This window comes from Phycodurus eques, chromosome 13, assembly GCF_024500275.1.
Source record: "Phycodurus eques isolate BA_2022a chromosome 13, UOR_Pequ_1.1, whole genome shotgun sequence".
Lineage (NCBI taxonomy): Eukaryota > Metazoa > Chordata > Actinopteri > Syngnathiformes > Syngnathidae > Phycodurus > Phycodurus eques.
In genome coordinates, this window is record NC_084537.1 from 26,145,076 (window position 1) to 26,166,682 (window position 21,607).

Sequence of the window (21,607 nt, forward strand, 5' to 3'; positions counted from 1 at the left end):
TCGATGCTAATTTACCTTCGCGAGCGGACTTTGGTCACACAAAATTATATGATTTGGCTGATTTTGGTGTCCAAATACAAAGAGTTTGATTCTCTTTTTGTTTTCAGTGTCAATTTTACTGTTGACTTGGGAGTGACAAACCGCTTCGAGCAAGCACGCTATGCCTCTAGGCTTCTTTTCATCAAGCGATATCGTTTTACGACGTTAAATGATGGCATCTCATTTCTTGCCAGTAAAAGAGAAAGAACAGATGCTTTGGAATACTTGAAAAGGTTTTTTTTAGTATGTTGAAATACATTTGAAGCATGTGGGAGGGGTAACCCCCCCCAAAAACATTTTTGATAATGACGGTCTCTGTCCATCCGGGCTTTAACGTAATGCGGGCTCACGGGTATGGCGCGTATCCCACGGTGATAAACTGACTGAATTTCCTGCTCGCCTGTGTTGGCACGCGCTTACCAAGTTGCTCCAGCAGGGCGGCGATGGTGCTGAGGACAGTCTTGACTGTGCTTTTAGCCTTGCGGGCGTTGTCCTCTGCCTCCTTGGCGTTCGCCGACGCCTGCCACAAAAAGCGTGTTAGCACAACGGGGGACATTTCAAGGACTTTAATAGAGTGCGCATCACGCCTCATCATGTGACATGACGTCGCATCACGTGGCGACGTGGCGTGACACGGTGTGATGAGGCGTGATGTGATGTGGCGTTACGTGACGTGAAATAATGTGGCGTGACATGGAGTGGTGTGATGTCGCGTGACGTGACGTGACGTGACGTGGGGTGGCGTGATGAAGGTTAGTACCACGGCGGCCATCATCATGTCCCGGTCGGCCTCGGCCTTCTTGTTCCTCAGTTGGTCCTCGGCCGCGCTCAGCTCATCCATCATGGTGTCCACCTCGCCGTCCAGCTTGTTGGCGTCCTGCAGGGCTCTCTCTGCGTCCTCCTTGGACTTGGCCGAACCCTGCCGGGAGGCGGGTCGCGAGCAAGTTACTCCGTGTACTGCACAGTATATGTATTGATACGCATATATATGATTTAGGTCCTCTGTTAAATGTTGTTGGCATGTTTTATTTGGAATTTTGTTTTTGTGAACAATCACTTCCTCATGTTGTGCGCGAGATGGGCAGAGAAAGAGCAGAAGAATTTTATGATCCTTCCATTTTCTGTTTTACAAGGTTTTTTTTGGTTGATTTATTGAGCGCCCGTGTCAAAGAAATGATTGTCATATATTGATTCATGTAATTGCTTGAAATACTTTCGTTGTTGGTAGTCATGGAGTTCCATAACGGAAGGGCAATCGAGCGATTGCGGACATCTGGAAGAAGTGTGTTTCGTCACCAGAGTACACACACACACACAAAGTTTTTTGAATTTTATGCTGAAGATAGTCTGATTGGGTAAAGAGGTCACGTTGAATTCCCCACATCCCCGCACCTCACTGATATTGATTTTTTTTTTGATAGCAACATCTCAACGAAGGTTTCTGCTGCAAAACCAGCAAGAGTGGATGAGTTGATGTTTGAAGAAAATGCCTCGCGATTGGAAAGCGAATCAAGAGCTCCTCCCTGGTCGACACACTGTTCAGTCCCACTACCACTTTTGCCGTGTCATCTTTCTTCGCGGCGAGAGCGACTCACCTTCTGCACGTCGGCGGCGATTCGCTCGGCCTCCTCCGCCTTGGTCTTGGCACGCCCGGCGTCGGCGTCGGCGTTTCCCAGCGCCGCCTCGGCCTGGCGCGTCTTGGCCCGGGCGGCCGCGACGGTGGCGTCGATGCCCGGGATTCTCCTCAAGGCGTCCTCCGCCGCCGTCTTGTTGTCGTCGACGCGCCGGTCGAAATCTGCGGAGGAGGAGGATCGAACGGCGGCTGAGTCGCCGGCACTGGGACAAAAGGGGAGAGGGCGGCCGGCTGTCGGCACCTCGCAGGTCGTCCAGGATGCTCTCGGCCTCGCGGAAGGTGGACCGAGCCTTCTTGGCGGCCTCCTCCGCCGTGGCCTTGGCCGCGTCGGCGCGGGCCAGAAGCTGGTCAGCGGTCTGGACGGCGGCGAGACGAAGGGATGTTTCTTTGTTTAAAATGTTCCTCATTAAGAAATAGGTTTCCATATGTTTTGACCAAAGGGACATTTTTGTCCAACAGGAAGCACTCATTTTCCTCAATATTTCTCAAGAAAATAAAATTCTATTTCTATTATTTCTGATGAAGTTGCTAGTTGAAAAACTGTTTGAAAGCTTGGACGGTCCAAAAGCAAAACGTCTTTATCGTCATGTTGTCATTTGCCTTTACCATTTGCAAAGGGGGCGGGGCAGAATAAAACGAGTGCCTTGAGCTGAATTTGTTCCGTGACCACCCCAAATATTCCTCTCAAATCATCTCGCTCTTCATCTTTGAGGCGACATCCATCCATTCCACACCCCCAAAAACGTTGTTGTCCTTTTTTCGAAATAAAGAACAATAGCACGCTATATTCTACTTTATAACAAAATTAAATACAATTAACAGCTTCTGCGTCATAATTTAATTCAATTCACTGGGCTGCTCCTTCTGGTGTGCCCACCTTGGCCACCAGGGGGAAGTATACTACGGTCATACAGACCCAAATGAGTAAGTCGCCACTACTCTGTGATTGGGTAATCTGCAAGATCGGTTGCCCTTCGCGGAGGATAAAGAATATACGCCTGCGAGTATTGGGATATTGTCGGCCTCCAAATGTTACAGAACACTGTTGACGTTCAAATAATAACACCGCAACGCCATCCATTTTTGGAGCCTATCCCAGCTATCTTTGGGCGAGAGGCGGGGTACACCCTGAACTGGTCGCCAGCCAATCGCAGGGCACATAGAAACAACCGTTCACACTCACATTCACACCCACGGGCAATTTAGAGTTTTCAATCAACCTAGCACGCCTGTTTTTGGGCTGTGGGAGGAAACCGGAGTACCGGGAGAAAAGCCACGCTGGCACGCGGAGAACATGCAAACTCCACACAGGCGGGGCCGGATTTGAACCCCGGTCCTCAGACCTGCGAGGGAGATGCTAACCGGTCGGCCACCGTGCCGTCCATACGGCGCTCGTCTATCAAATTTTGTTCAAACTTGGCCAAATGAGGACTCGTACCTGGAAAACCTGCTACGTGGTCTGACTGGTATCAAGGTCTAAGAGTGAGATCTGACCTGCTGTTCACTTCGCCCTGTCTCCAGAAGTTTGCGGACTTCCTGCTCTTTGGGCCTGAGGTCGTCCCTCAGCTCATTGTACTCCTTCGCCGTCTTGTCGATAAGTCTGTCCAAGTCGGAGGCCTCCTTCTTGATCTTGTCGGCCTCCTCCTGCAAACAGGAAGCGGGCACGTTTACAAACAGGAAGCGGCGCCCGGCGGCAGCGAGGGAGCGGGACCTCCAGGGCGCGCGTGTCGAAGGGCGGCAGGCCGGTGAGGTTGGCGAAGATCTGGAGGGCGTGGTTCCCTGCCTCCTCCGCCTCCGCTTGGACTTTGTTGGCTTGCTTCTCCAAACTCGTGGCCAGCTCCAGCGCCTCCTTGTACCTGAGCAGGACGTCAACGAGGATTTGGACTCAACTACATTCTTCAGATCGCTCGACCGCCACTTTTTTTTTTACTTTCCTCCTTCGGTTGGAAAGCAGGTATGTCCTTTAAATGTGCAACAATTCATCGACAATGAATCCTTGATCAAATTAATTCACAACCATTTTGATAATTGATGAGAGACCGCGTTGAACTCAAAATTCTCCAAACTTGTCGGAATCTCAGCCTTCTGGCAGTCAATATTCTCCGATTTCTGGAGTCTTCCATGAAAGCGGATGGATTATCTTTGTGTGTGTGTTTGTTTTTTCCCCCCCAAAATAAGACATTTATAAAACATCTGCTTTTACTTTGGAAAATCCTCAACATTTTTGCCGATTTTCTGACGGATGTTGCGGACCAAACCGAGAACTTTATCATCATCAATTTACATTTTCTGCAGTGCCAATTTGAAATAATGTCCTGGCTCTGAATAAAGGGATGGATTTTTTGGAATATTAAAATAATTGTTAATTGCCGCCTGAGTGTACTTTCTCCTTCGCCCCTTTGTCAAAATCGGCTCGTTACTTTCTTAAGCTGGACAGATGACGACGCGATGCGGAAAAGGCGGAAACAGAACAAACAGACGCGGTTGAGAACTTCACTGATCGACTGAGATCTCAAACCGGGACGACGACGACGACATGCGGGAACGTCAACCTGGGAGAAGCAAGATATTCCCCATCCGTGACCTCATTTAAGACAGTTGTTTGATGTTTTTAAGCCAGCCTAAAAAGCACCAGATTCTGGGCTCGCAAACATTTTCTGTAAAAAAAAAAACGCATACAAGGTGTATTTTTCAGTTCACTAATTTTGCATTGTTAGCCAGTTCCTGCAGCTAGCAAAGCTAGGCGAACATGTTGTTTTGATAGCATAAGACAAGTAGCATAAAAGTAGATAGCATAATAAAAGTCCAGCAAATGCTAGCTAGGACTTATTACAATATTTCTTGAACACGATTTTGACTTTGCCTGCCCCGATTATAGGATCCCGAACTGGTCGGGCCAACAATCTTAAATATTAACCGTGTTCAATATTTACCGCCACAAATCTTCACGTGCGCGCTGGGAAAAGCCGACGTATCCTCACGAATACGGAAGCGGACATCTCACCCGTATTTTCTAAAGCGAGTCTTTTTTGTTGTTTGTTTTTGGACGACACTCGTGCCTCCGGTCCCTTTGGCGGCACTCGGGAATCATCGGCGCGTCACCGTAAATGTCGGCCATCCTTGGTTTTTGTGAGATCGCGTGTGATCGCGTGAGATTTTGAGATCGGAGGACTGGATTCTAGACTGGAGCTCATCAGTGCTCCACCACACACAATGCCACCGAAACTGTTAAATGCTGCTTTTTTTTTTTTGGAATCTGCCACACATAAGTAACCTTTCAAGATTTGAAAACTCCTCGTGTGTACCAGGCCTTTGCGAGCGCTGCGACTTTGGGCAGACTCGACTCCTTTCAGCACATTTCAGAGTCTGTACTTTTTTTTTGGTCGCCACCTACTTCCTGTTGAGCTCGTCGATCTGCTGAGCGGTCTTCCCTTCCCCGTCGAGTGTCTTGAGGAGCAGGTTGTACGCTTTAGCGGACGTGTCGTTGGCGTCTTTGGCGATCTTCTCGATCTGGTCGGCGTCCGTCTTGTGCCTGCGCCAACGACACTTTTACTTTGACATCCCGGCCAACGAATACATCCTCCTGCGCCCTCCTTACTTGTCGGCCAACTTGCGCGCTTCCTCGGCCAGCAGCGTCACGTTGTTGGGCTCGCCGTCGCCGCTCGGAGACTTGATGTCCTGCAAGCACACGACGGCGCACCTTCGGGACGGGTTCTGCGCCCGCGATGACATCGCGGGGCGTCACGTGACTCTTACCACTTTGGCGACGGCGTCTTTGGCCTTGTCCAGCTCCCGTCGGGCTCGGTCGACGAGGTTCTCGGCCTGGCGGACGCGGTTGCGCGCGCGGTCCGCCTGCGCGCCCGTCCGCTCCACCGTGCCGCGCACGTTCTGCAGACGGTTCCACTGCGTGGTCAGCGAGCCGTTGATGACGTTCAGACGCTCCAGCAGGCCCAGGTCCGCGTCTGAGCGGTCGACAAAGCCGAAAAGTCTAACGCCTGAAAACTAACTGACGCGCTAAGGTCAAAAAACGCATTTGACTTTTCAAACGGACAGATGGGCCAGCTCATTTGGAAACGACATGAAGAAAATGAAGATCGGTATGTAAAATTGTTGATTTTACTTCAACTATATTGGCCGAGGTATTACACATACTGTAAGATTTGAAGGGATCCGTCTGATCTTTCATATGATGTCGGTGTCAGCTTTGCTGCCGGAACACCTTCAACTCTTGCGGGAAGGCCTTCGACAAGGTTCGTAGGAGTGACTTTTTGCCGAGCCCCCTCTTCCAGGAGCACATTTGGGAGGTCCCGCACCGAGAAGGCTCCGAATCGACCCAAAGGTGCTCCGCGGGCTCGAGGTCGGGGCTCCGTGCCGCAGGCCAGTCGCGTTCATCCACACCCGACTCTCTCATCCGTCCGTCTCTCGACGGACCTCGCGTCGTGCGCCGGTGCGCGGACGCGTCGCGACGGGAAGGGGGAATCCGCAAACCGTTCGCCTGTCCAAAATCTCGCGTTGTTTTCACTGGAGCTCAGGGGCCAATATTTGGTGGGAACACTTCGGAGATGGCCGCTCCCTCTTTCATCTGGTTTTTGGACCGTGCTGCGCTTCTGGAAAAAGGGTCATAAATTGCCATCCAACACACTCCTCAACCTTGTGGAAAACCTTCCCGGGAGAGTTGAAGCCGTCACAACTGCGGAGGGTGGACCGATGTCATATTAAACACCGTGGCACTTCAATTTATGGGATGGCACTTCAATTTATATGCGAGTCAAGGCAGGTAAGCCAAAACTCCTGTTGGTCAAAATGTGACCTGGTTTAAGTTTGACATGCATGTGATTTGGCGGTGGAGTGCAAATTCAATAAATGGCACAAGGCTCGCAAAACGGGCGGACTTGAAATTGTGACGTCATTTTGCCAATTTATTGGAGGATCGAGCCAAAAAATAACGCGAGTACATTGTTCAATACTTCAATACAGTACAAGCGAACTCGGTTTTGCTCCCGCTGCCTTTTGAAAAACATGAATTTAGCGTGCATGCATGCTAGCGTACGTCCTCCCATGCCTGCGCCCGATAATACGGTGCGCCTTACGTATGTGTTAAATACAGAACTAGACCCCGTAACTGAGACTGCGCCTTTTGATGCGGTGCGCCTTATGGTCGTGAAAATACGGTACCTCCCCGCTCTGTGGTTGGTACCCGCCCACTCAACACAGGTATTTCCGGCTTTTAAGCGAGCACGTCTCGGCCGCCGCCGAGACAAATACATTCTATAAAGTATACACACGTTGTGTTTTACAACAATACTCAACTATATTTCCAATTTGCAATGTAACTGCGGTGGATGAAATAGCAAAGCTCGCATTCATTGTCACCAGCGACGGTCGTCGCGGCAGGTTCGATTCACATCTTCACGTGAGCGACGACGAGCGTCACCTCGAAATATTTCCCCGTCTCTCCTCTAACTTTCACCCACAGATCACGTTCCCGATTAGTGGGTCAACAACGCAACGAACGCTTGGTGAATTGTGCTTCACGACGATAGGAAGACCACGCGGAACGATCCTAACGCCGCGTCGCTACGAACGCTTGGAGATTCCACTGAAAAATGATTTCGACTCGAAAGGAATACAAGAAGTGCACGTGTATGTCCAATAGTTTAGTTCAGAACGGAGGATTCTCCACGCGGCCTGCGGCACAGCTCTGTTCTAGAATGTTCTCCATGATGTGGATTTCTCCAGGTGTGTGCGCGTGCACGCGTTACCCTTGCTGGAGCGCGCCCGGTCCAGGAGGTCGAGGACGGCCCGCTCGGCCTCCTTCAGGCGGTTTTCGAAGGCCGCGTCGCTGACCGTCTCCTGACCGGACGCCAGGTTGTCGATGAGCGTCTGCAGCTCGTGGATCTTCTGACGGTGCTGGTTCACCTGCCGCAAAACGACCCGGCTTAGCGACGACCGACACGGTACGCGCGAGTCTCGAGAAACTCTCCGGTCTGAACGTTAAAGTTTCTGCAAGTCGCGTGGAGTCCCGACTAAATCTCGAGCAAGTGGAGTCGGGTCAAACGCTCTTGCTCACCACAACAAATATTTGCAAGTGAGTTAGCTGAGCTTACACCTATCCAAACAACCTGACATCTGCTATGCGGTTGCCACGAGATGCCGCCAATCCCCCCCCGTTGTAGTTATAGTTAGTTATATTGCATTTTCAACGCATTTCATCTTTTAGAACCGTTTGTTTTCAAATATTTATTTCGGTACAGTTTCTATTTAACTTATGTGCAATCGAATCATTACTTGAGTAGTTTTTCATGTTCCAATATTCGAGGGCAGTGTTAATGTTCCAACTGTGCATCATGTTCCAGTGGCTTAAAACAATATTAAATATACTTTAGAGGAAAAATCTCTGCTCGCTAGTACATTACTGTATTTTCATGTTGGTCGTGATGGTGGTTGTTTGAGAGCTACGAAGTTTTTTAGTGGGCACTTGGTGTCAAACGTTTGAGACGGTACAGCGGCTGAAAGAACTATTTAACACGTCAGCGTTTTTCTCACTCAACATATTTCCAATTATGGGCTGTTGACCTGAACATTTCACCAGATGTTGGGAACAACCCATGTAATCCATACCTACAAAGAAAGTAGAACAAATCAGCTCAGAAAGTAAGTTGTGTGTAATAATGTGAAATGACACAGGGAAAAAGTATTGAACACACCAACTGTACCAACACCAACGCCTCCTGTATGGAGAAACTAGTGATTTTGGCCCATTCCTCCGACACAAGCGGGCTTCAAATCTTGAAGGTTCCGTGGGCTTCTTTCATGGACCTTGAGTTTCAGTTCTTTCCATAGATTTTCCATTGGACTCAAGTCAGGTGATTGGCTGGGCCATTCTAGCAGCTCTATTTTTTTCTTTGAAAACAATTGAGCGTTTCCTCGGCACTATGTTTTGGATCATTACCCTGATGAGATGTCCACCCTCGTTTCATTTTCATCCTCCTCGTAGATGGCAGCAGATGTTTGTCAAGAATGTCTCAGTAGACTTGCCTATTCATCCTGCCTTCAATAATGTGAAGTTCACCCGTACCATTTGCTGAAAAGCAGCCCCACCTCCGAACTTCACTGTCGGTACGGTGTTTTTAGGGTGATGTGCGGTGGCCTTTCTCCTCCGAACGTGGTGTGCATTATGGCATCCCAGCAGTCCAATTTTGCTCTTATCCGAGCAGACTATATTCTCCCAGTATTGAACTGGCTTGTCCCAATGTTGTTCTGCAAACTTTAAACGAGCGTTGACGTGCTTTTTTTCCCCAGCAATGGGGTCTCGCGTGGTGAGGGTGCCTACAGGCCACGGCGGCCAAGCGCATTACTCACCGTTTTCCTCGTGACAACAGTACCTGCTAATTCCAGGTCTTTTTGAAGTTTGCTTATTGATCGATTTTAGGTGCTGTCTTGGCTTTCCGCGCCTTTTTGCACCTCCCTTTCTTCATGTGTTCAGTACTTTTTCCCTGTCCCATTTCACATTTTCACACAAACTTAATTTCTGATCGTATTTGTTGTACTTTCTTTGTATGTATGGATTACTTGGGTTTTTCCCAACATCTGGTGAAATGTTCTGGTCCATAGCACCTTTGGAAGTAGATTCAGTGAGACAAATGGTGACACGTTAAATGCTTATTTCAAATGCCGCATCTTCACCGCTTCCCGCTCACGCACACCCAATCAATCCAACCTTTTTGCACGTGTCGATTTTGTCTGACAAATCTAAACCTTTTGTGTTTTTTGTGTTGGATTACAACAAACGTGAAAAACATCTGTCACAATTCGATTTTTCAACTGCCTATTGAAGATGGAAAGAACGAATGAAACATGACCAAGTCCTAAAGGCGTCCGCTCAGGCGAGTCCGCCACGTGAGAACCGGTTCTCACCTTGTCCCGGACCAAACTGTAGCAGGAAGGGCACTGCTGGCATCCGGGCGCCGAGCGGTTGTAGAAGTAGTTCTCCTCGCACATGTCGCAGCGGGCGCCCACAAAGCCCGGCCGGCACCGGCAGAGTCCGTCCTCCTGGCACTGACCCGACTGGGCGCCCTCGGGGTCGCAGTCGCAGGCTGGGGGCGGAGGGCGCACGGAGGTCAGGCAAGTGTTAGGGTCACGCCTCGCGGGCGGCGGCACGTATTCGTACGTTTGCATCCGGATGAGCTGAAGCCGAAGAAGTTGACCTCGCAGCGCTCGCACCTGGGCCCGGCGACGCCCGGATGGCACTCGCACTGCCCGCTGTTGATGTCGCACTGCCCGTTGGTGGAGCCGATGGCGTCGCAGTCGCACCTGCGGAGGAGGAGGAGGAGGAGGAGGCGTGAGGCGGCCGACGATCCGGGGGCCTCCCGCACCGGGAGACCGCTTCAACATCACCGAAATGATCAACCGCGCCCAACTACGTCAAGAAAAATGGGTCATTTATTTACTACAAATATGAATCTTTTTTGGCGGCACGGTGGACGACCGGTTAGAGCGTCAGCCTCACAGTTCTGGGGACCCGGGTTCGATCCCCGTCCCCGCCCGTGTGGAGTTTGCATGTTCTCCCCGTGCCTGCGTGGGTTTTCCCCGGGCACTCCGGTTTCCTCCCACATCCCAAAAACACGCATTCATTGGAGACTCTAAATTGCCCGTAGGCGTGACTGTGAGCGCGAATGGTTGTTTGTTCCTATGTGCCCTGCGATTGGCTGTTGAGGGTGTAGCCCGCCTCCCGCCCGATGACAGCCGGGATAGGCTCCGGCACGCCCGCGACCCGCTTGAGGAGAAGCGCGACAGAAAATGGATGGATGGATGGATGGATGGATGAATCTTTTTTTCATCTATCTAGCTATGACAGCGACCAAAACAATGAAAACATTAGTAATGTGTTTTTTTTTCCAAGAGAAAAATACACTGTGCTGCTCTTTTCGGTGTGGTGTCCCCACCTCGGCCGTCGAGGGGCGGTCAAATACAGACATACGAATATCGTGTTCACTGACGCATCTCAACTCCTTTAAACGTCTACAACCTCTTTTGTTTAACGCAAGATGTCATCAAAGAGCCGCCAAAGATAATATTCCGTGTTTAGCAGGCCTGTCGCGATAATTGCTATATCGACTTATCATTCCATAAATAAAACGGACACGATAAATTGTCATCGTTCCGGTGAGCCGATAGAGTCGGACGGCTGCGTCGTTAGCCGCTCGTGAAATGCCGGCGGTCCGTCCGATACTCCACGGCCTCGCCCCGTGTGCACCGTAGAGTCACAACAGAGACAACTTAGGGGAAAGTAAACCGTTTGTAGTGTTCGCTCGTCCGGCCACGAGCTAACGAGCTAGTAAAGTCATTTCAAACATTTGTTGCGCGTGTTAGTCCCCAATTAACGCAAACACGGGAACGTTAACTGTTTATTAAGCATAACCTCGGCGGCACGCGTTATTCAGCCAATAGTTGACGACAGCGAACGCCGACGTATATTTGATTGACAGGTGAAGGGGTCCCCTTCAGCGGACCAAACACGCAGTACCCGGGTTCACGTGGAGACTTTTTCGTCATTCCGATTGAACATCTCTGGGAAGCCGTTTCCATGTGACGCGATCTATTCCGATCGGGTGTCCACACGACGTGCGCTACATTTCATCGGAACGGCCGTGCGACACGCGCACGCCGTCACGTTATTCATCAAGATGGAGGTCCGTCATCTATTCAGTACATCGGTTGGGAGTATTTTTATGTTTATAAATAAAGAAAAAAATAACACTCGCTAAAAACAAGCTATTATTAGTTAAAAAAAGATCTCCATCACATATGAGCTCCGTCGGGAGCTGCCATATGGACGCCGTGCGCAAACAAGGACGGAGGTGGCGGATATGAAGATGTTGAGGTTCGCTCTCGGAGTGACCGGGTCGGATCAAATTAGAAGGACGGCCGAGGTTCGATGTTTTGGAGACAACGTTAGAGAGAGCAGACGTGGATGGTTTGGACACGTCCGGAGGAAGGACGAAGAGGACGGAGCTGCCAGGCAAGAGAGCGAGAGGAAGAGCAAAGAGAAGGTCGATGGATGTCGTGAGGGCAGTTGGTGTTGGAGAGGAGGATGCAAAGGAGAGAGAGAGAGAGAGAGAGAGAGGCTCTCATGGAAAAGGAGGACGCGCTGCGGCGACCCCGAAAGGGACGAGCCCAAAGGGAAAAAAAGAAGAAAAAAAGGCTCCATGTAAACCGGGCTGCTCTCGCAGCTATTAATTCTTGATTTCAGACCCACGGATCCATATCACAGAGTCAAGAAAAAAAATGGCATAACCCAATGTGTCACCAAAGTGGAGTTCTGCTCGTTAATGCAGCATATATAAGAAGTCCGCTAACCTGTTTTGTGGGTTTGGCCACGTGACTTTCTGCGGGTAGTCATTCTACGCAGAGGATAAAGAATATACTGTTTGAGTCTGAGTCGTGTTATATTGTCAGCGCATGTTGTTCTTGTTGCTGCACTGTTTGTGGTCAATCCGCTGCTTAAAGGGTTAAAGCACCGCAACATCGATGTTAAAAAAAATAAAAAATTAAATTAAAAAAATGAATTAAAAAAAAAAAAAAAGACGAGCGGCACCCGACGGGGGGGGAAGCGTCTTACCGCTCGCAGCCGTTTCCGCTCCGCAGGTTGAAGAATCCCGGCCGGCAGGCGCTGCAGTCGCGCTCGACCACGTCGGGCAAACACGGGCATTGGCCCGTCACCCCGGAGCAGCTCGTCTGAGCGCCCGCCGTGCCCCGCGGGGAACAGGCGCAGGCTGCGGGAGGAAAAGGGGCACGATGAGATACCGCGGGGCGTCACGGAACATCACGTGATGTCACATCCGTTCACGCGGCACGCGCTATCAGACCGCATCACGTGACGGGGCGCGACGAGACGCGGCGTGATCGGAAGGCCTTACCCTTGCACTTGTCGGCGGCGAGGGCGTTGCCGTAGAAACCGTCCCGGCATCGGTCACAGAAGAAGCCGTCCGTGTTGTAGATGCACTTGAGGCACTCGCCCGTCTCGCGGTCGCAGTTGCCCACGGCGTTGGGGTCAATGTTGTCGCTGCACTTGCACGCGCGGCACGCGCGCACCGGACCGCCCTCGCCCAGGGGGTCCCCGAAGAAACCGTCGCCGCACAGCTCGCACCGCTTACCTGGGAACGCACCGTGAATGCGTACAAGATGCCGACGTAAACGCGTCTACGGCGGCGACGAGGGTCCGGTCCCATCCGGGCGGTACCTGCGGTGCCGGCGGGACAGTCGGTGCAGACCACCTGGCCGCTCTTGGGGACCGCGGCGCAGGCGGCGCCGGCGGGACACGGGCACGGCCGGCAGTCCGACGACGTCCCCCTGGTGGCGTCGCCGTAGAAACCGTCGCGGCAGCGCTCGCAGCTCGAGCCCCCCGTGTCGTGCTGACAGTCGCACGCGCCTGCACGCACGCATCATCAAAACGCCTCTAATGTTTGTTGCAGTCATTTAGACGTTTTATCCTAAAATGAGTTAATTCAAAGTGTATTTATTTATTTTTTTATTTCATTTTGTAGTATCTCATAAAATAATGATTGATTTGTTGTACATATTTGATTTCCAATATACTATGTTACATATCCTCGTAATCATTTTTGGATTTATTCTATTATCATTAATGTAGTGAAATGTTTTTGTATCTTTAAAAGTAAAAAATATTTAACATTTTGGTATTTATTTTATTAAATACCTGGTTGATGTATTCTAATCATGAATATTACAATCACATTGAAAATGAAATACTCCTTTATTTTTAAAATTAAACATTGTAAATCATAGCTAAATAAACACCTTTACATCATTGAGCTTGTTTTGTATTCATCTGATTAAATAACTAGTTACTCAAAACATTTGTATCAAAAAATACAATCACACAAAAATGACATGACTTTCCGATGAATAATATTGATTCAGCTAAATTATCTTGAATAATAAAAGATACACATTTCCAATGTATTTATTGGCTAACATTTGTATGTAACAATTATAATTAACCTATAAATAATAAAAATAGGAACGAATGCGGCACGGTGGGCGACTGGTGAGCCCATCCGCCTCCCAGCTGTGAGGTTGCGGGTTCAAATCCGGCCTGGCCTGTGTGGAGTTTGCATGCTCTCCCCGTGCCCGCGTGGCTTTTCCTCCGGGCGCTCCGCTTTCCTCCCACGTCCCAAAAACACGCGCGGCAGGTTCATTGAAGGCTCTCAAGTGCCCGCAGGTGTGGATGTGCGCGCGAATGCTTGTGTGTTTCTATGTGCCCTGCGATTGGCCGGCGACCGGTTCGGGGCGTACCCCGCCTCTCGCCCGAAGATAGCTGAGATAGGCGCCGGCGCGCCCGCGACCCGAGCGAGGAGAAGCGGCTCGGAAAATGGACGGATGGATAATGATGTTATTATTCAAATTCCACACATTCGAGTTTGTTTGTTTTGTTGTCGGTCGGTCACGTACCCGTTTGCGTGTCGCAGGTGCCGCTGTGCCCGTTGCAATCGCAGGGCTCGCAGGCCCCGAAGGCTCCGAGTTGCGGGCGGGCGCGGCGGTACCCGGGCGTGCAGCGCTCGCAGTGCTGGCCCTCGTAGCCTTGAGGGCACGTGCACTGTTCCACCCAGCGGGCCGGGACCCCCGGGCCCCGCCGGGCCGTCACCAGGGTCACGTCGTCCAGGTAACCTGCGCCTGAGGGGGACGCCGTCACAAAGTAGGGATCAATTCCTGTCTACTAAATATGTATTTGTATGCAGTCAATCTGTAATATTGATAAATGACGAGCAGAGGGACCAAGTCGGACAAGCTAATAAGATTAGCAGCGATATGTTCCAGTATATATGCGATTGGCCGGCGACCAGTTCAGGGAGTACCCCGCTTCTCGCCCAGGACGGGATCCAGCATATATATATATATATATATATATATATATATATATATATATATATATATATATATATATAATATAGATCAATACAATAAACAATCGCATTGTCCTATTTTCCCCCACAATGTTGCGCAGCCCTACTACATGAAGTGGCCATTTCGTAGTGCTGTCAAATTGCGTGGCAAGTGGAGGGGACGTCCCCAAAAAGGGGACCTCACAACGCATCTGGAAAAGTAGTCAGCGACTGACGGTCATCGGGTAAAAGGTCGCGATTAGGGAGCGGGGAACGTTGAATGAATGGGAATCGTTCATCGCTTCCGACTCTGCCATCGCTACAGAGGACGCGAAAGGTTGAGGAGTGTGCGGTTCGACGTACTCTTCTCGCTGTAGGTGCCGCGGATCTTGACGGCCGTCAGGTTGCGGAGAAGCTTCCGGAAGTCCGAGTGGCTGACGGCCGGCCGCCAAGGGTAGTCGGCGCCGTTGCGGAGTCTGGAGGACGACGAGTAGAAGAAGATGAGGCGAAGGTCGAGGCCGGCTCCCTTCAAGCCGTTTGCGTCCGGGCGCGTCACCTGAAGACGTAGTCGTGCTTCTCGTCGCTGGGGTAGGCGTTGCCCTGGGCGATGAGGGGCACGGCCACCCGCAGACCGGCGCCCTCCAGGACCAGGTCCTCGGCGGACAAGCGGGTGTCGCGACGATCCACGCGGAAACTCAGACTCAGGTTCTGACCGAAGCTCAGCAGTCGATCGCCCAAAAACTTGTCTGGGCACGCCCGGACCGACACGGTCAGCCTCACGCGCACACTTCCCGTCGTCGTGTAGCGACGTGCGCAGCGGCGCCTTGACGTACGAGCGAGCCCCCTTACGAGCCGGCGTTCGGACCGTCGATCGCTTCGACTCGCGTGAACAATTCCTCGCAAAAGAGGCTTCGAGCGGTTTATTGCCAATCCCAGCTGAAGTTTACGTCGTGAATATTATTTAAACTGAGCAAACAACGTTGCCTTAAGAATGGCCCCCGCTAGCTTCATGCTAACATACGGCATCATGGAGCATGACCGGCTAGCGCATCTGCCTCGCAGTTCTGAGGACCGGGGTTCGATCCCCGGCCCCGCCTGTGTGGAGTTTGCGTGTTCTCCCCGTGCCTGCGTGGCTTTTTTCCTCCCACATCCCCAAAACATGCGCGCTAGGTGGATTGAAGACTCTCAATTGCCCGTTGTTTCCGTGTGCCCTGCGATTGGCTGGCGACCGCTTCGGGGTGTACCCCGCCTCTCGCCCGAAGATAGCCGGCCGGGATAGGCTCCGTCCGGCACGCCTGCGACCCGCGTGAGGAGAAGCGGAATGGAAGATGAAAAAACAAACAAACGAAAAACGCTATTATACTGCCCCCCGGTGGCCAAGGCAGGCACACCAGAAGGAGCAGCGCAATGAAATCAATTGCAGCTTTACAATTATCACGCGCAAACTGTTTCATTCCATTTCGGTGATTCTCAAAGGGTGGCACTCGGACCGCTCGTGGTGCGCGGGCTCCCTCTATTGGTACGGGAAAGAAACACTGCCTCGTACACTTCAGCTGGAACTTTTTTTGTATATTTGCATTTCAGGAACTGTTTATTTTTTATTTTATTCAAGTATACTTTTTATCGAACATTTATATGCATAACATTTTGATTGACTCTTTAAGTACATTTATTACATTTTCCTATTTGCAAGCGCAGAGCTAATTTTCAAACTGCATGTTCCAGCGGTTTACCATAATATGAAATATACTTTTTAGGAATATGCTTCGATGGTGGTATTTCTTTGATGGTGCTACTTGGTGTCAAAACGTGAAGAACCGCTCTTCTATTTCATGTTTTTGTTTTTTTTTGTCAGCTGGGATCGGCTCCAGCACGCGCAGGACGCAAAATGGATGGTTATTATTATATGGAGCTGAAATGGATTAATGGCATTTGCATTCATTTCAATGGGGAAATATGACTTGAGATAAAAGCGTGAACACACGACAAATTCAACTCATATCTCAAGGCACCGCTGCATGTACACACACGCCCGCCCGCACCTGGAGCCACGAAGTACATGGGGAAGTAGTCTTCGGAGAGCAGCGAGATGTCCTGAGCGTCGGGCGACCACTTCACCGGCACGCTGGACGCGTCGCGCTGCTGGCCCGTCCACTGCTCGTCATCTGCACGCACGCACGCACGCACGCACGCACGGTCAACGCGGCGCACGTCGCGAGAGCGAGAGCGCGCGCACGCGTACGCGTACCTCTCTCAAAGGTGGAGCGAAGCGTGTGCACGCTGAAGCCGGGCGCGCTGTCGCACACAGATGAGTGAAGGAAGCAAAAACACAGAGAGCAGCCTTCGGCGCTACTGGCGTCCATGTTGAAGAAGCCCGGCTTGCACCTGGAAGGTTCAAAGGTCACAGTGTGCCGACACGCGTGGGAGCGTGCGCGTTACCTGTCGCAGGCGAATCCCTCCACGTTTTCCTTGCAGCGACATTGTCCCGTGTCGACGTCGCATTCTTGAGTGCTTCCCGATGGCGAGCACGAACACGGCCTGCGTGCGACACCCACCGCGGTCCTCATCAGCGTACAATGTACGATTTGCATGATTTCCTATTGTTCTCTACGGAAGCGAACATGCCAAGCGTCGTCCTCTGACGTGTCAAATCTAAATTCTGTACGTTAGCGGCAGCTCGAGGGCGTCAAACTCGTTTTTCCTTCGTGGGTCACGTTGCCCCCGATCGGATCTCCAGTGGGCGTGGCCTAATAAGCTATAAATAACCCTCTTCCGAGTTTTGTCCCATTGTTTGGCTGGCTGCAAACGATTACAGATACATTTGGGAACAAATTCCGTTCCAGTTGCAAATGGAGACCTCACCCAAAGCAGCCTCTTTTGAACTGACATTTGGCAATGTTCAGCATCTTCAAATGTTCATTTTCACAACGCAACGGTGGCAAGAAGTAGGCTTCCTTTCGTCCCGAAACTTTATAAGCGCATCGATATCAGGCGGCAATCGTGAGTCGCAGCCAATTGCATGTCGTTTAAGTGCTAAGTGGTCATTTAAGTCATCGACAGTGCGACCTCCGGTGGATCAAGTGAGTAGCAACAGCTACTTTTACTGAGAAATTGCAAACTGAGAAACTGAGAACAAAAGGAGCCTGACGTAGGCCTGTCACGATAATTACTGTATCGATTTATCGTCCCCTAAATAAAATGGACACGATCGGTTTCCCGACTCTACAAATTGTCATTGTTGCGCAGCGAGCCGACAGAGTCGGACGGCGAACGCCAATCTATATTTGATTGACAGCCTTCGGCGGACCAACCGCGGTCTTGCAGCTCTTGATTCTTTATTTCACACCCAGGGAAATCCCTATCACGCAATCAGGAAAAACTATTTAAGAGGGAAAGAAAATGATAACAATACTGATTTAATAGCCCAAAAAATAAGAGCGTGCCTGGTTTATATATATATATATCTATATATATATATATTTATATTCAATATATCCTCTTAAAAGCCTTTTATTGTGACAGGCCTCGTCAAACCAGGCCCACTCCGGTAGTCTTGCGTTACCTGCATCCGGCCTCGGTGAGACTGTGAAATCCAGGCTGACAGCGGTCACACTTTTCTCCCGTCACACCTGGTTTGCACGCGCACACGCCTCGGTTGTCACACTGAGGAGATTCAGAACCTGCATGCGCGCACACACACACACACACACACACACACACACACACACACACACACACACACAGACACAGATATACATCAACCTCCTAGCACACTTCTTTTTTTTTTTTGACTTCAAATCATCTGTCTATGCCAGCGACGTACTGGCAAAACAATGACACGCTCGTCCACTAGGCGGCAGAAGGTCCAACGAACCCGCGCATCCGCCTGTTGCCGCCTGTACGACACAACACCGAGTGTTCATTTCACGCCGAGCGCGTTTGTGAGGAAATGGAGACGAGATCGTCGTTATTTCGGTATATATACTTTTGTGGCATTCTTATGAAGACACCACCGACCGCGGAAGAATCTCACAGCGCGCCAGCAAACCAACGTCCCCAAAAGTGTACATGGAGAAATAAATGATGTGCGGTGATCGTAGTGAAAAAGCTTTTCATGGTCGGGAGAGCCCCTGCATGACTAGCAAGCGGAAGATTTGCTCAAAACCGCAGACCGTCCAAATGCTGAGCGGAGCTGGATTGGTCGGCCACTTCCACTCGTGGACCTCCGAGACGGTTCCTAAAATCTCCACTCAAAATCCCCCTGCAGTGATTACGGAGATCGGAATGCGTGAATGACTGCAAACACAGCAGCTGTGTTTGCAGTCATTCACGCATCAGAAGCTCAAAATGCTGGAACGGCCACTTCTACCTCAGTGCAAACATTCTGAAAATCGCACGAGGATTTGATTTAGTACGTTTTTGATTTGTGTGTGTTGGGGCTTTTGGAGGAATGTTTGCGTGTATCGAAAATGTGGTCCAAAACCGCCTTCAAATTGGAGTCAAATTGCAAAACGAGATTTCTTTCTCAGCGTATCCCCTTGAACCTGTGACTTGGGGAAGCCCTTCTCCGATTGGCTGACAAGTTTCGGTCCAAAATATCCACCGATAAACTCGTACGTGCCGAAATTCCCAGGGAGGGCCTCACCGAGCGGACGCGTCAAAATGAGCGCGACGTTTATTGGCGAGCCGTAGACTGCGTCGCGTACGTCGATTGTTTTTCTTGAATTTCTTTGAAGTGCTCATTTGATGTTTTTGAGAATAGTCCCCAAAACGCGGCGGCCACGCAAGAAGCAGGAAGCGCAGTCTCACCGACAGCGTCGCAGGCGCAGGGCAGGCAGCGGCCGTCGTCGCGTCCGTAATGGCGGTCCACGCAGCGCTCGCACCCGGGTCCGTCCGTGTTGTCGGCGCAGTTCTCGCAGTGACCTCCGTGACCCGTGGCCCGGTACAGCTCGGCGTCGAAGTAGCACTCGGAACTCTTCCCGTTGCAGTCGCACGCTGGCAAACGCAAACGGCGACAATGCGCGTCAACGAGCCGACGCGACGCCGGCGCGACCTCGGCGGGTTCTTACGCAGACACTCGTTGGCGTCGGCGGCGGTGGCTCGCCTCCACGGCCGGTCGTTGTAGAACGCTCGGCACGCCTGGCAGTCGGCTCCCTCCGTGTTGTGTTTGCAATTGCACACCGGACGTCCTCCGCCGTCCTTCACGCACTCGCTGGCGTGGCCGTTGCACTTGCACCTGCGAGGGGGCCGCGCGCGCACACGGCTGTGAACGTTCTACTCATCTTAAACTTGCCACCAAAAAAAAGCCGGACAACGAACGACCGAATACAGCTCGGACGAATATACAGACAGCGTCCCGTCCTATACGAGTTTCAACGAAGACGACATTCGGCACGTCCGACAACAACGAGCCGAGGCTCACGTCCGAAGTTCGGCATCTCGGCGGGCTGAAGGGCGCGCCTTGCCGAGCGGGGTCAGAGCCCCGCGCAATCGCGCTAGAGGTCAGCTGGCAAAAGAGAAAGAGAAACGATGCAGAACAGATGGAAAAAACGTTTACGCTAACGACTAAGTCAGTCTGGCGAGGATCCTAATCGCTAACCAACTGCAGGCGGCCGTCAAGCGGAGAACAATACAATTTGGACATAAAAACACACTACGGAGAGTCACTGAGCAACAAAAGGTTTCGCGCAACGCGGTCACGCTGACGCAATTACCGCCGAGTCCACCGGCCGTCGGAACGTCCGTCGCTTTGAGTTGCCGTGGTTGGGTAGCGCCTACCTGAGGCAAGGAGCTGAAAGGCTCCAAGAGGATTTTGCACGCTCTCGTCTGACTTCTGGCAGCGTGCAAGCCCTCGAGGGCGGGTGGGGGGGGGGGGGGGGGGGGGGGGCCCGCCGTTTTCTCAGCAGTTCGGATTGCCTAATGCTATTATTTGGATTGAAGAACGGAGCTTTTACAAATATCAGCGAAGAGCAGATGTCCAGATGGCAAATACGAGAGGAAGAAGACCAAACGGAAGAAGAAGAAGAGGACAAGCTGAGACTCGCCGGCTGGCAGGAAAGGAGACAAAAAAAAAAAAAAGCCTTTCATTGAAGTCTTTGTGCTCTTTATTGTTTTCGGTTTTTGCTGGCAGATGCGGTGGAAAAAAAGGTTCTGCTCCCGCAAATCATTCAGCACGTACATCATTTTACACTCTGTAAACTACACAAGTTGTTACTTGTATTCCAACTACAACAACACATTACTAACGGCTGCAACTTTGTCAAAGGTACTACGGGGATTCTCTACAGCAATAAATGTCGACATTTTGCAGAGCGCGTGGTTTAAAAAGGAAATATCTCAAGTCAGTGTTTTGTCGAGTATGTTGACATTCGTATGTTTAGCACAATTCAACAATTCTTTTTTTGGATGACGACTGCGGCTGCAAGGTTAATAACTTCACATTATCATCTAGAATGTGTGCTAACAATGCCAAATGTTGAAGTCAGAATGGGGCAGAAATGTGGAAGGAGGAGGTCAACGTGTCAAATGTTTGCATTCGTTTGCGAGGGTTGATATGGGAATTGGGAATGATACGATGTGGAAAACGGTGAGTTGGAAATTGGGGCGGTGTCGCTCGGCTGAGAAATGATCGGAAAACGTCGCCTTTCATTTGGGACGTTTGTCGTGGAAAAGGTGAGAATTTGGGGAATGTAAAAATAATGTTTGCAATCGGGTGGACACATTGGGAAATAAACTTTTCAATGAGATTTGTTCCGAGTTTATACAAAAATGCAGAACAGGGTCAATGCCGAATGGCGAAGGAGAACTCGAAACCTCTTTTGAACGCAAATTCCACGTTTAGGCTTTGTTCGCGCCTACGTATGCATCATATCATACTTGTATCAATAAACGCTATAAGCGTCTTCAACTTTTGTCCGTGAAGCGAGTTGAAAATTGGAGCGAATCGGGTGCGAAACGCTCGTTATACAGCGGGTCGGGAGATATTCGGGAAAACGTATAGAATCGAATAGAATTTCATATCAATACGGAC

At 50.7% G+C, this 21,607-nt stretch overlaps 1 protein-coding gene across 1 annotated transcript in view; it reads right to left on the reverse strand.

Annotated features, from left to right (window-relative positions):
- Window positions 1-21,607, reverse strand: part of lamc1 (laminin, gamma 1) — a 38,498-nt gene that overhangs the window by 2,985 nt on the left and 13,906 nt on the right. The window contains exons 4-27 of the mRNA XM_061693232.1: window positions 19,647-19,813; window positions 19,387-19,572; window positions 18,140-18,257; window positions 17,017-17,115; window positions 16,826-16,962; window positions 16,620-16,742; window positions 15,134-15,323; window positions 14,941-15,053; window positions 14,147-14,368; window positions 12,915-13,103; window positions 12,592-12,828; window positions 12,294-12,447; window positions 9,843-9,985; window positions 9,590-9,768; window positions 7,435-7,591; window positions 5,429-5,634; window positions 5,271-5,350; window positions 5,067-5,204; window positions 3,384-3,528; window positions 3,167-3,316; window positions 1,914-2,028; window positions 1,635-1,834; window positions 800-958; window positions 460-559 (exon numbers count right to left, since the gene is read on the reverse strand). Coding sequence (XP_061549216.1) covers window positions 460-559; window positions 800-958; window positions 1,635-1,834; window positions 1,914-2,028; window positions 3,167-3,316; window positions 3,384-3,528; window positions 5,067-5,204; window positions 5,271-5,350; window positions 5,429-5,634; window positions 7,435-7,591; window positions 9,590-9,768; window positions 9,843-9,985; window positions 12,294-12,447; window positions 12,592-12,828; window positions 12,915-13,103; window positions 14,147-14,368; window positions 14,941-15,053; window positions 15,134-15,323; window positions 16,620-16,742; window positions 16,826-16,962; window positions 17,017-17,115; window positions 18,140-18,257; window positions 19,387-19,572; window positions 19,647-19,813 — 3,707 coding nt within the window. The remainder of the gene's footprint in view (window positions 1-459; window positions 560-799; window positions 959-1,634; window positions 1,835-1,913; window positions 2,029-3,166; window positions 3,317-3,383; window positions 3,529-5,066; window positions 5,205-5,270; window positions 5,351-5,428; window positions 5,635-7,434; window positions 7,592-9,589; window positions 9,769-9,842; window positions 9,986-12,293; window positions 12,448-12,591; window positions 12,829-12,914; window positions 13,104-14,146; window positions 14,369-14,940; window positions 15,054-15,133; window positions 15,324-16,619; window positions 16,743-16,825; window positions 16,963-17,016; window positions 17,116-18,139; window positions 18,258-19,386; window positions 19,573-19,646; window positions 19,814-21,607) is intronic.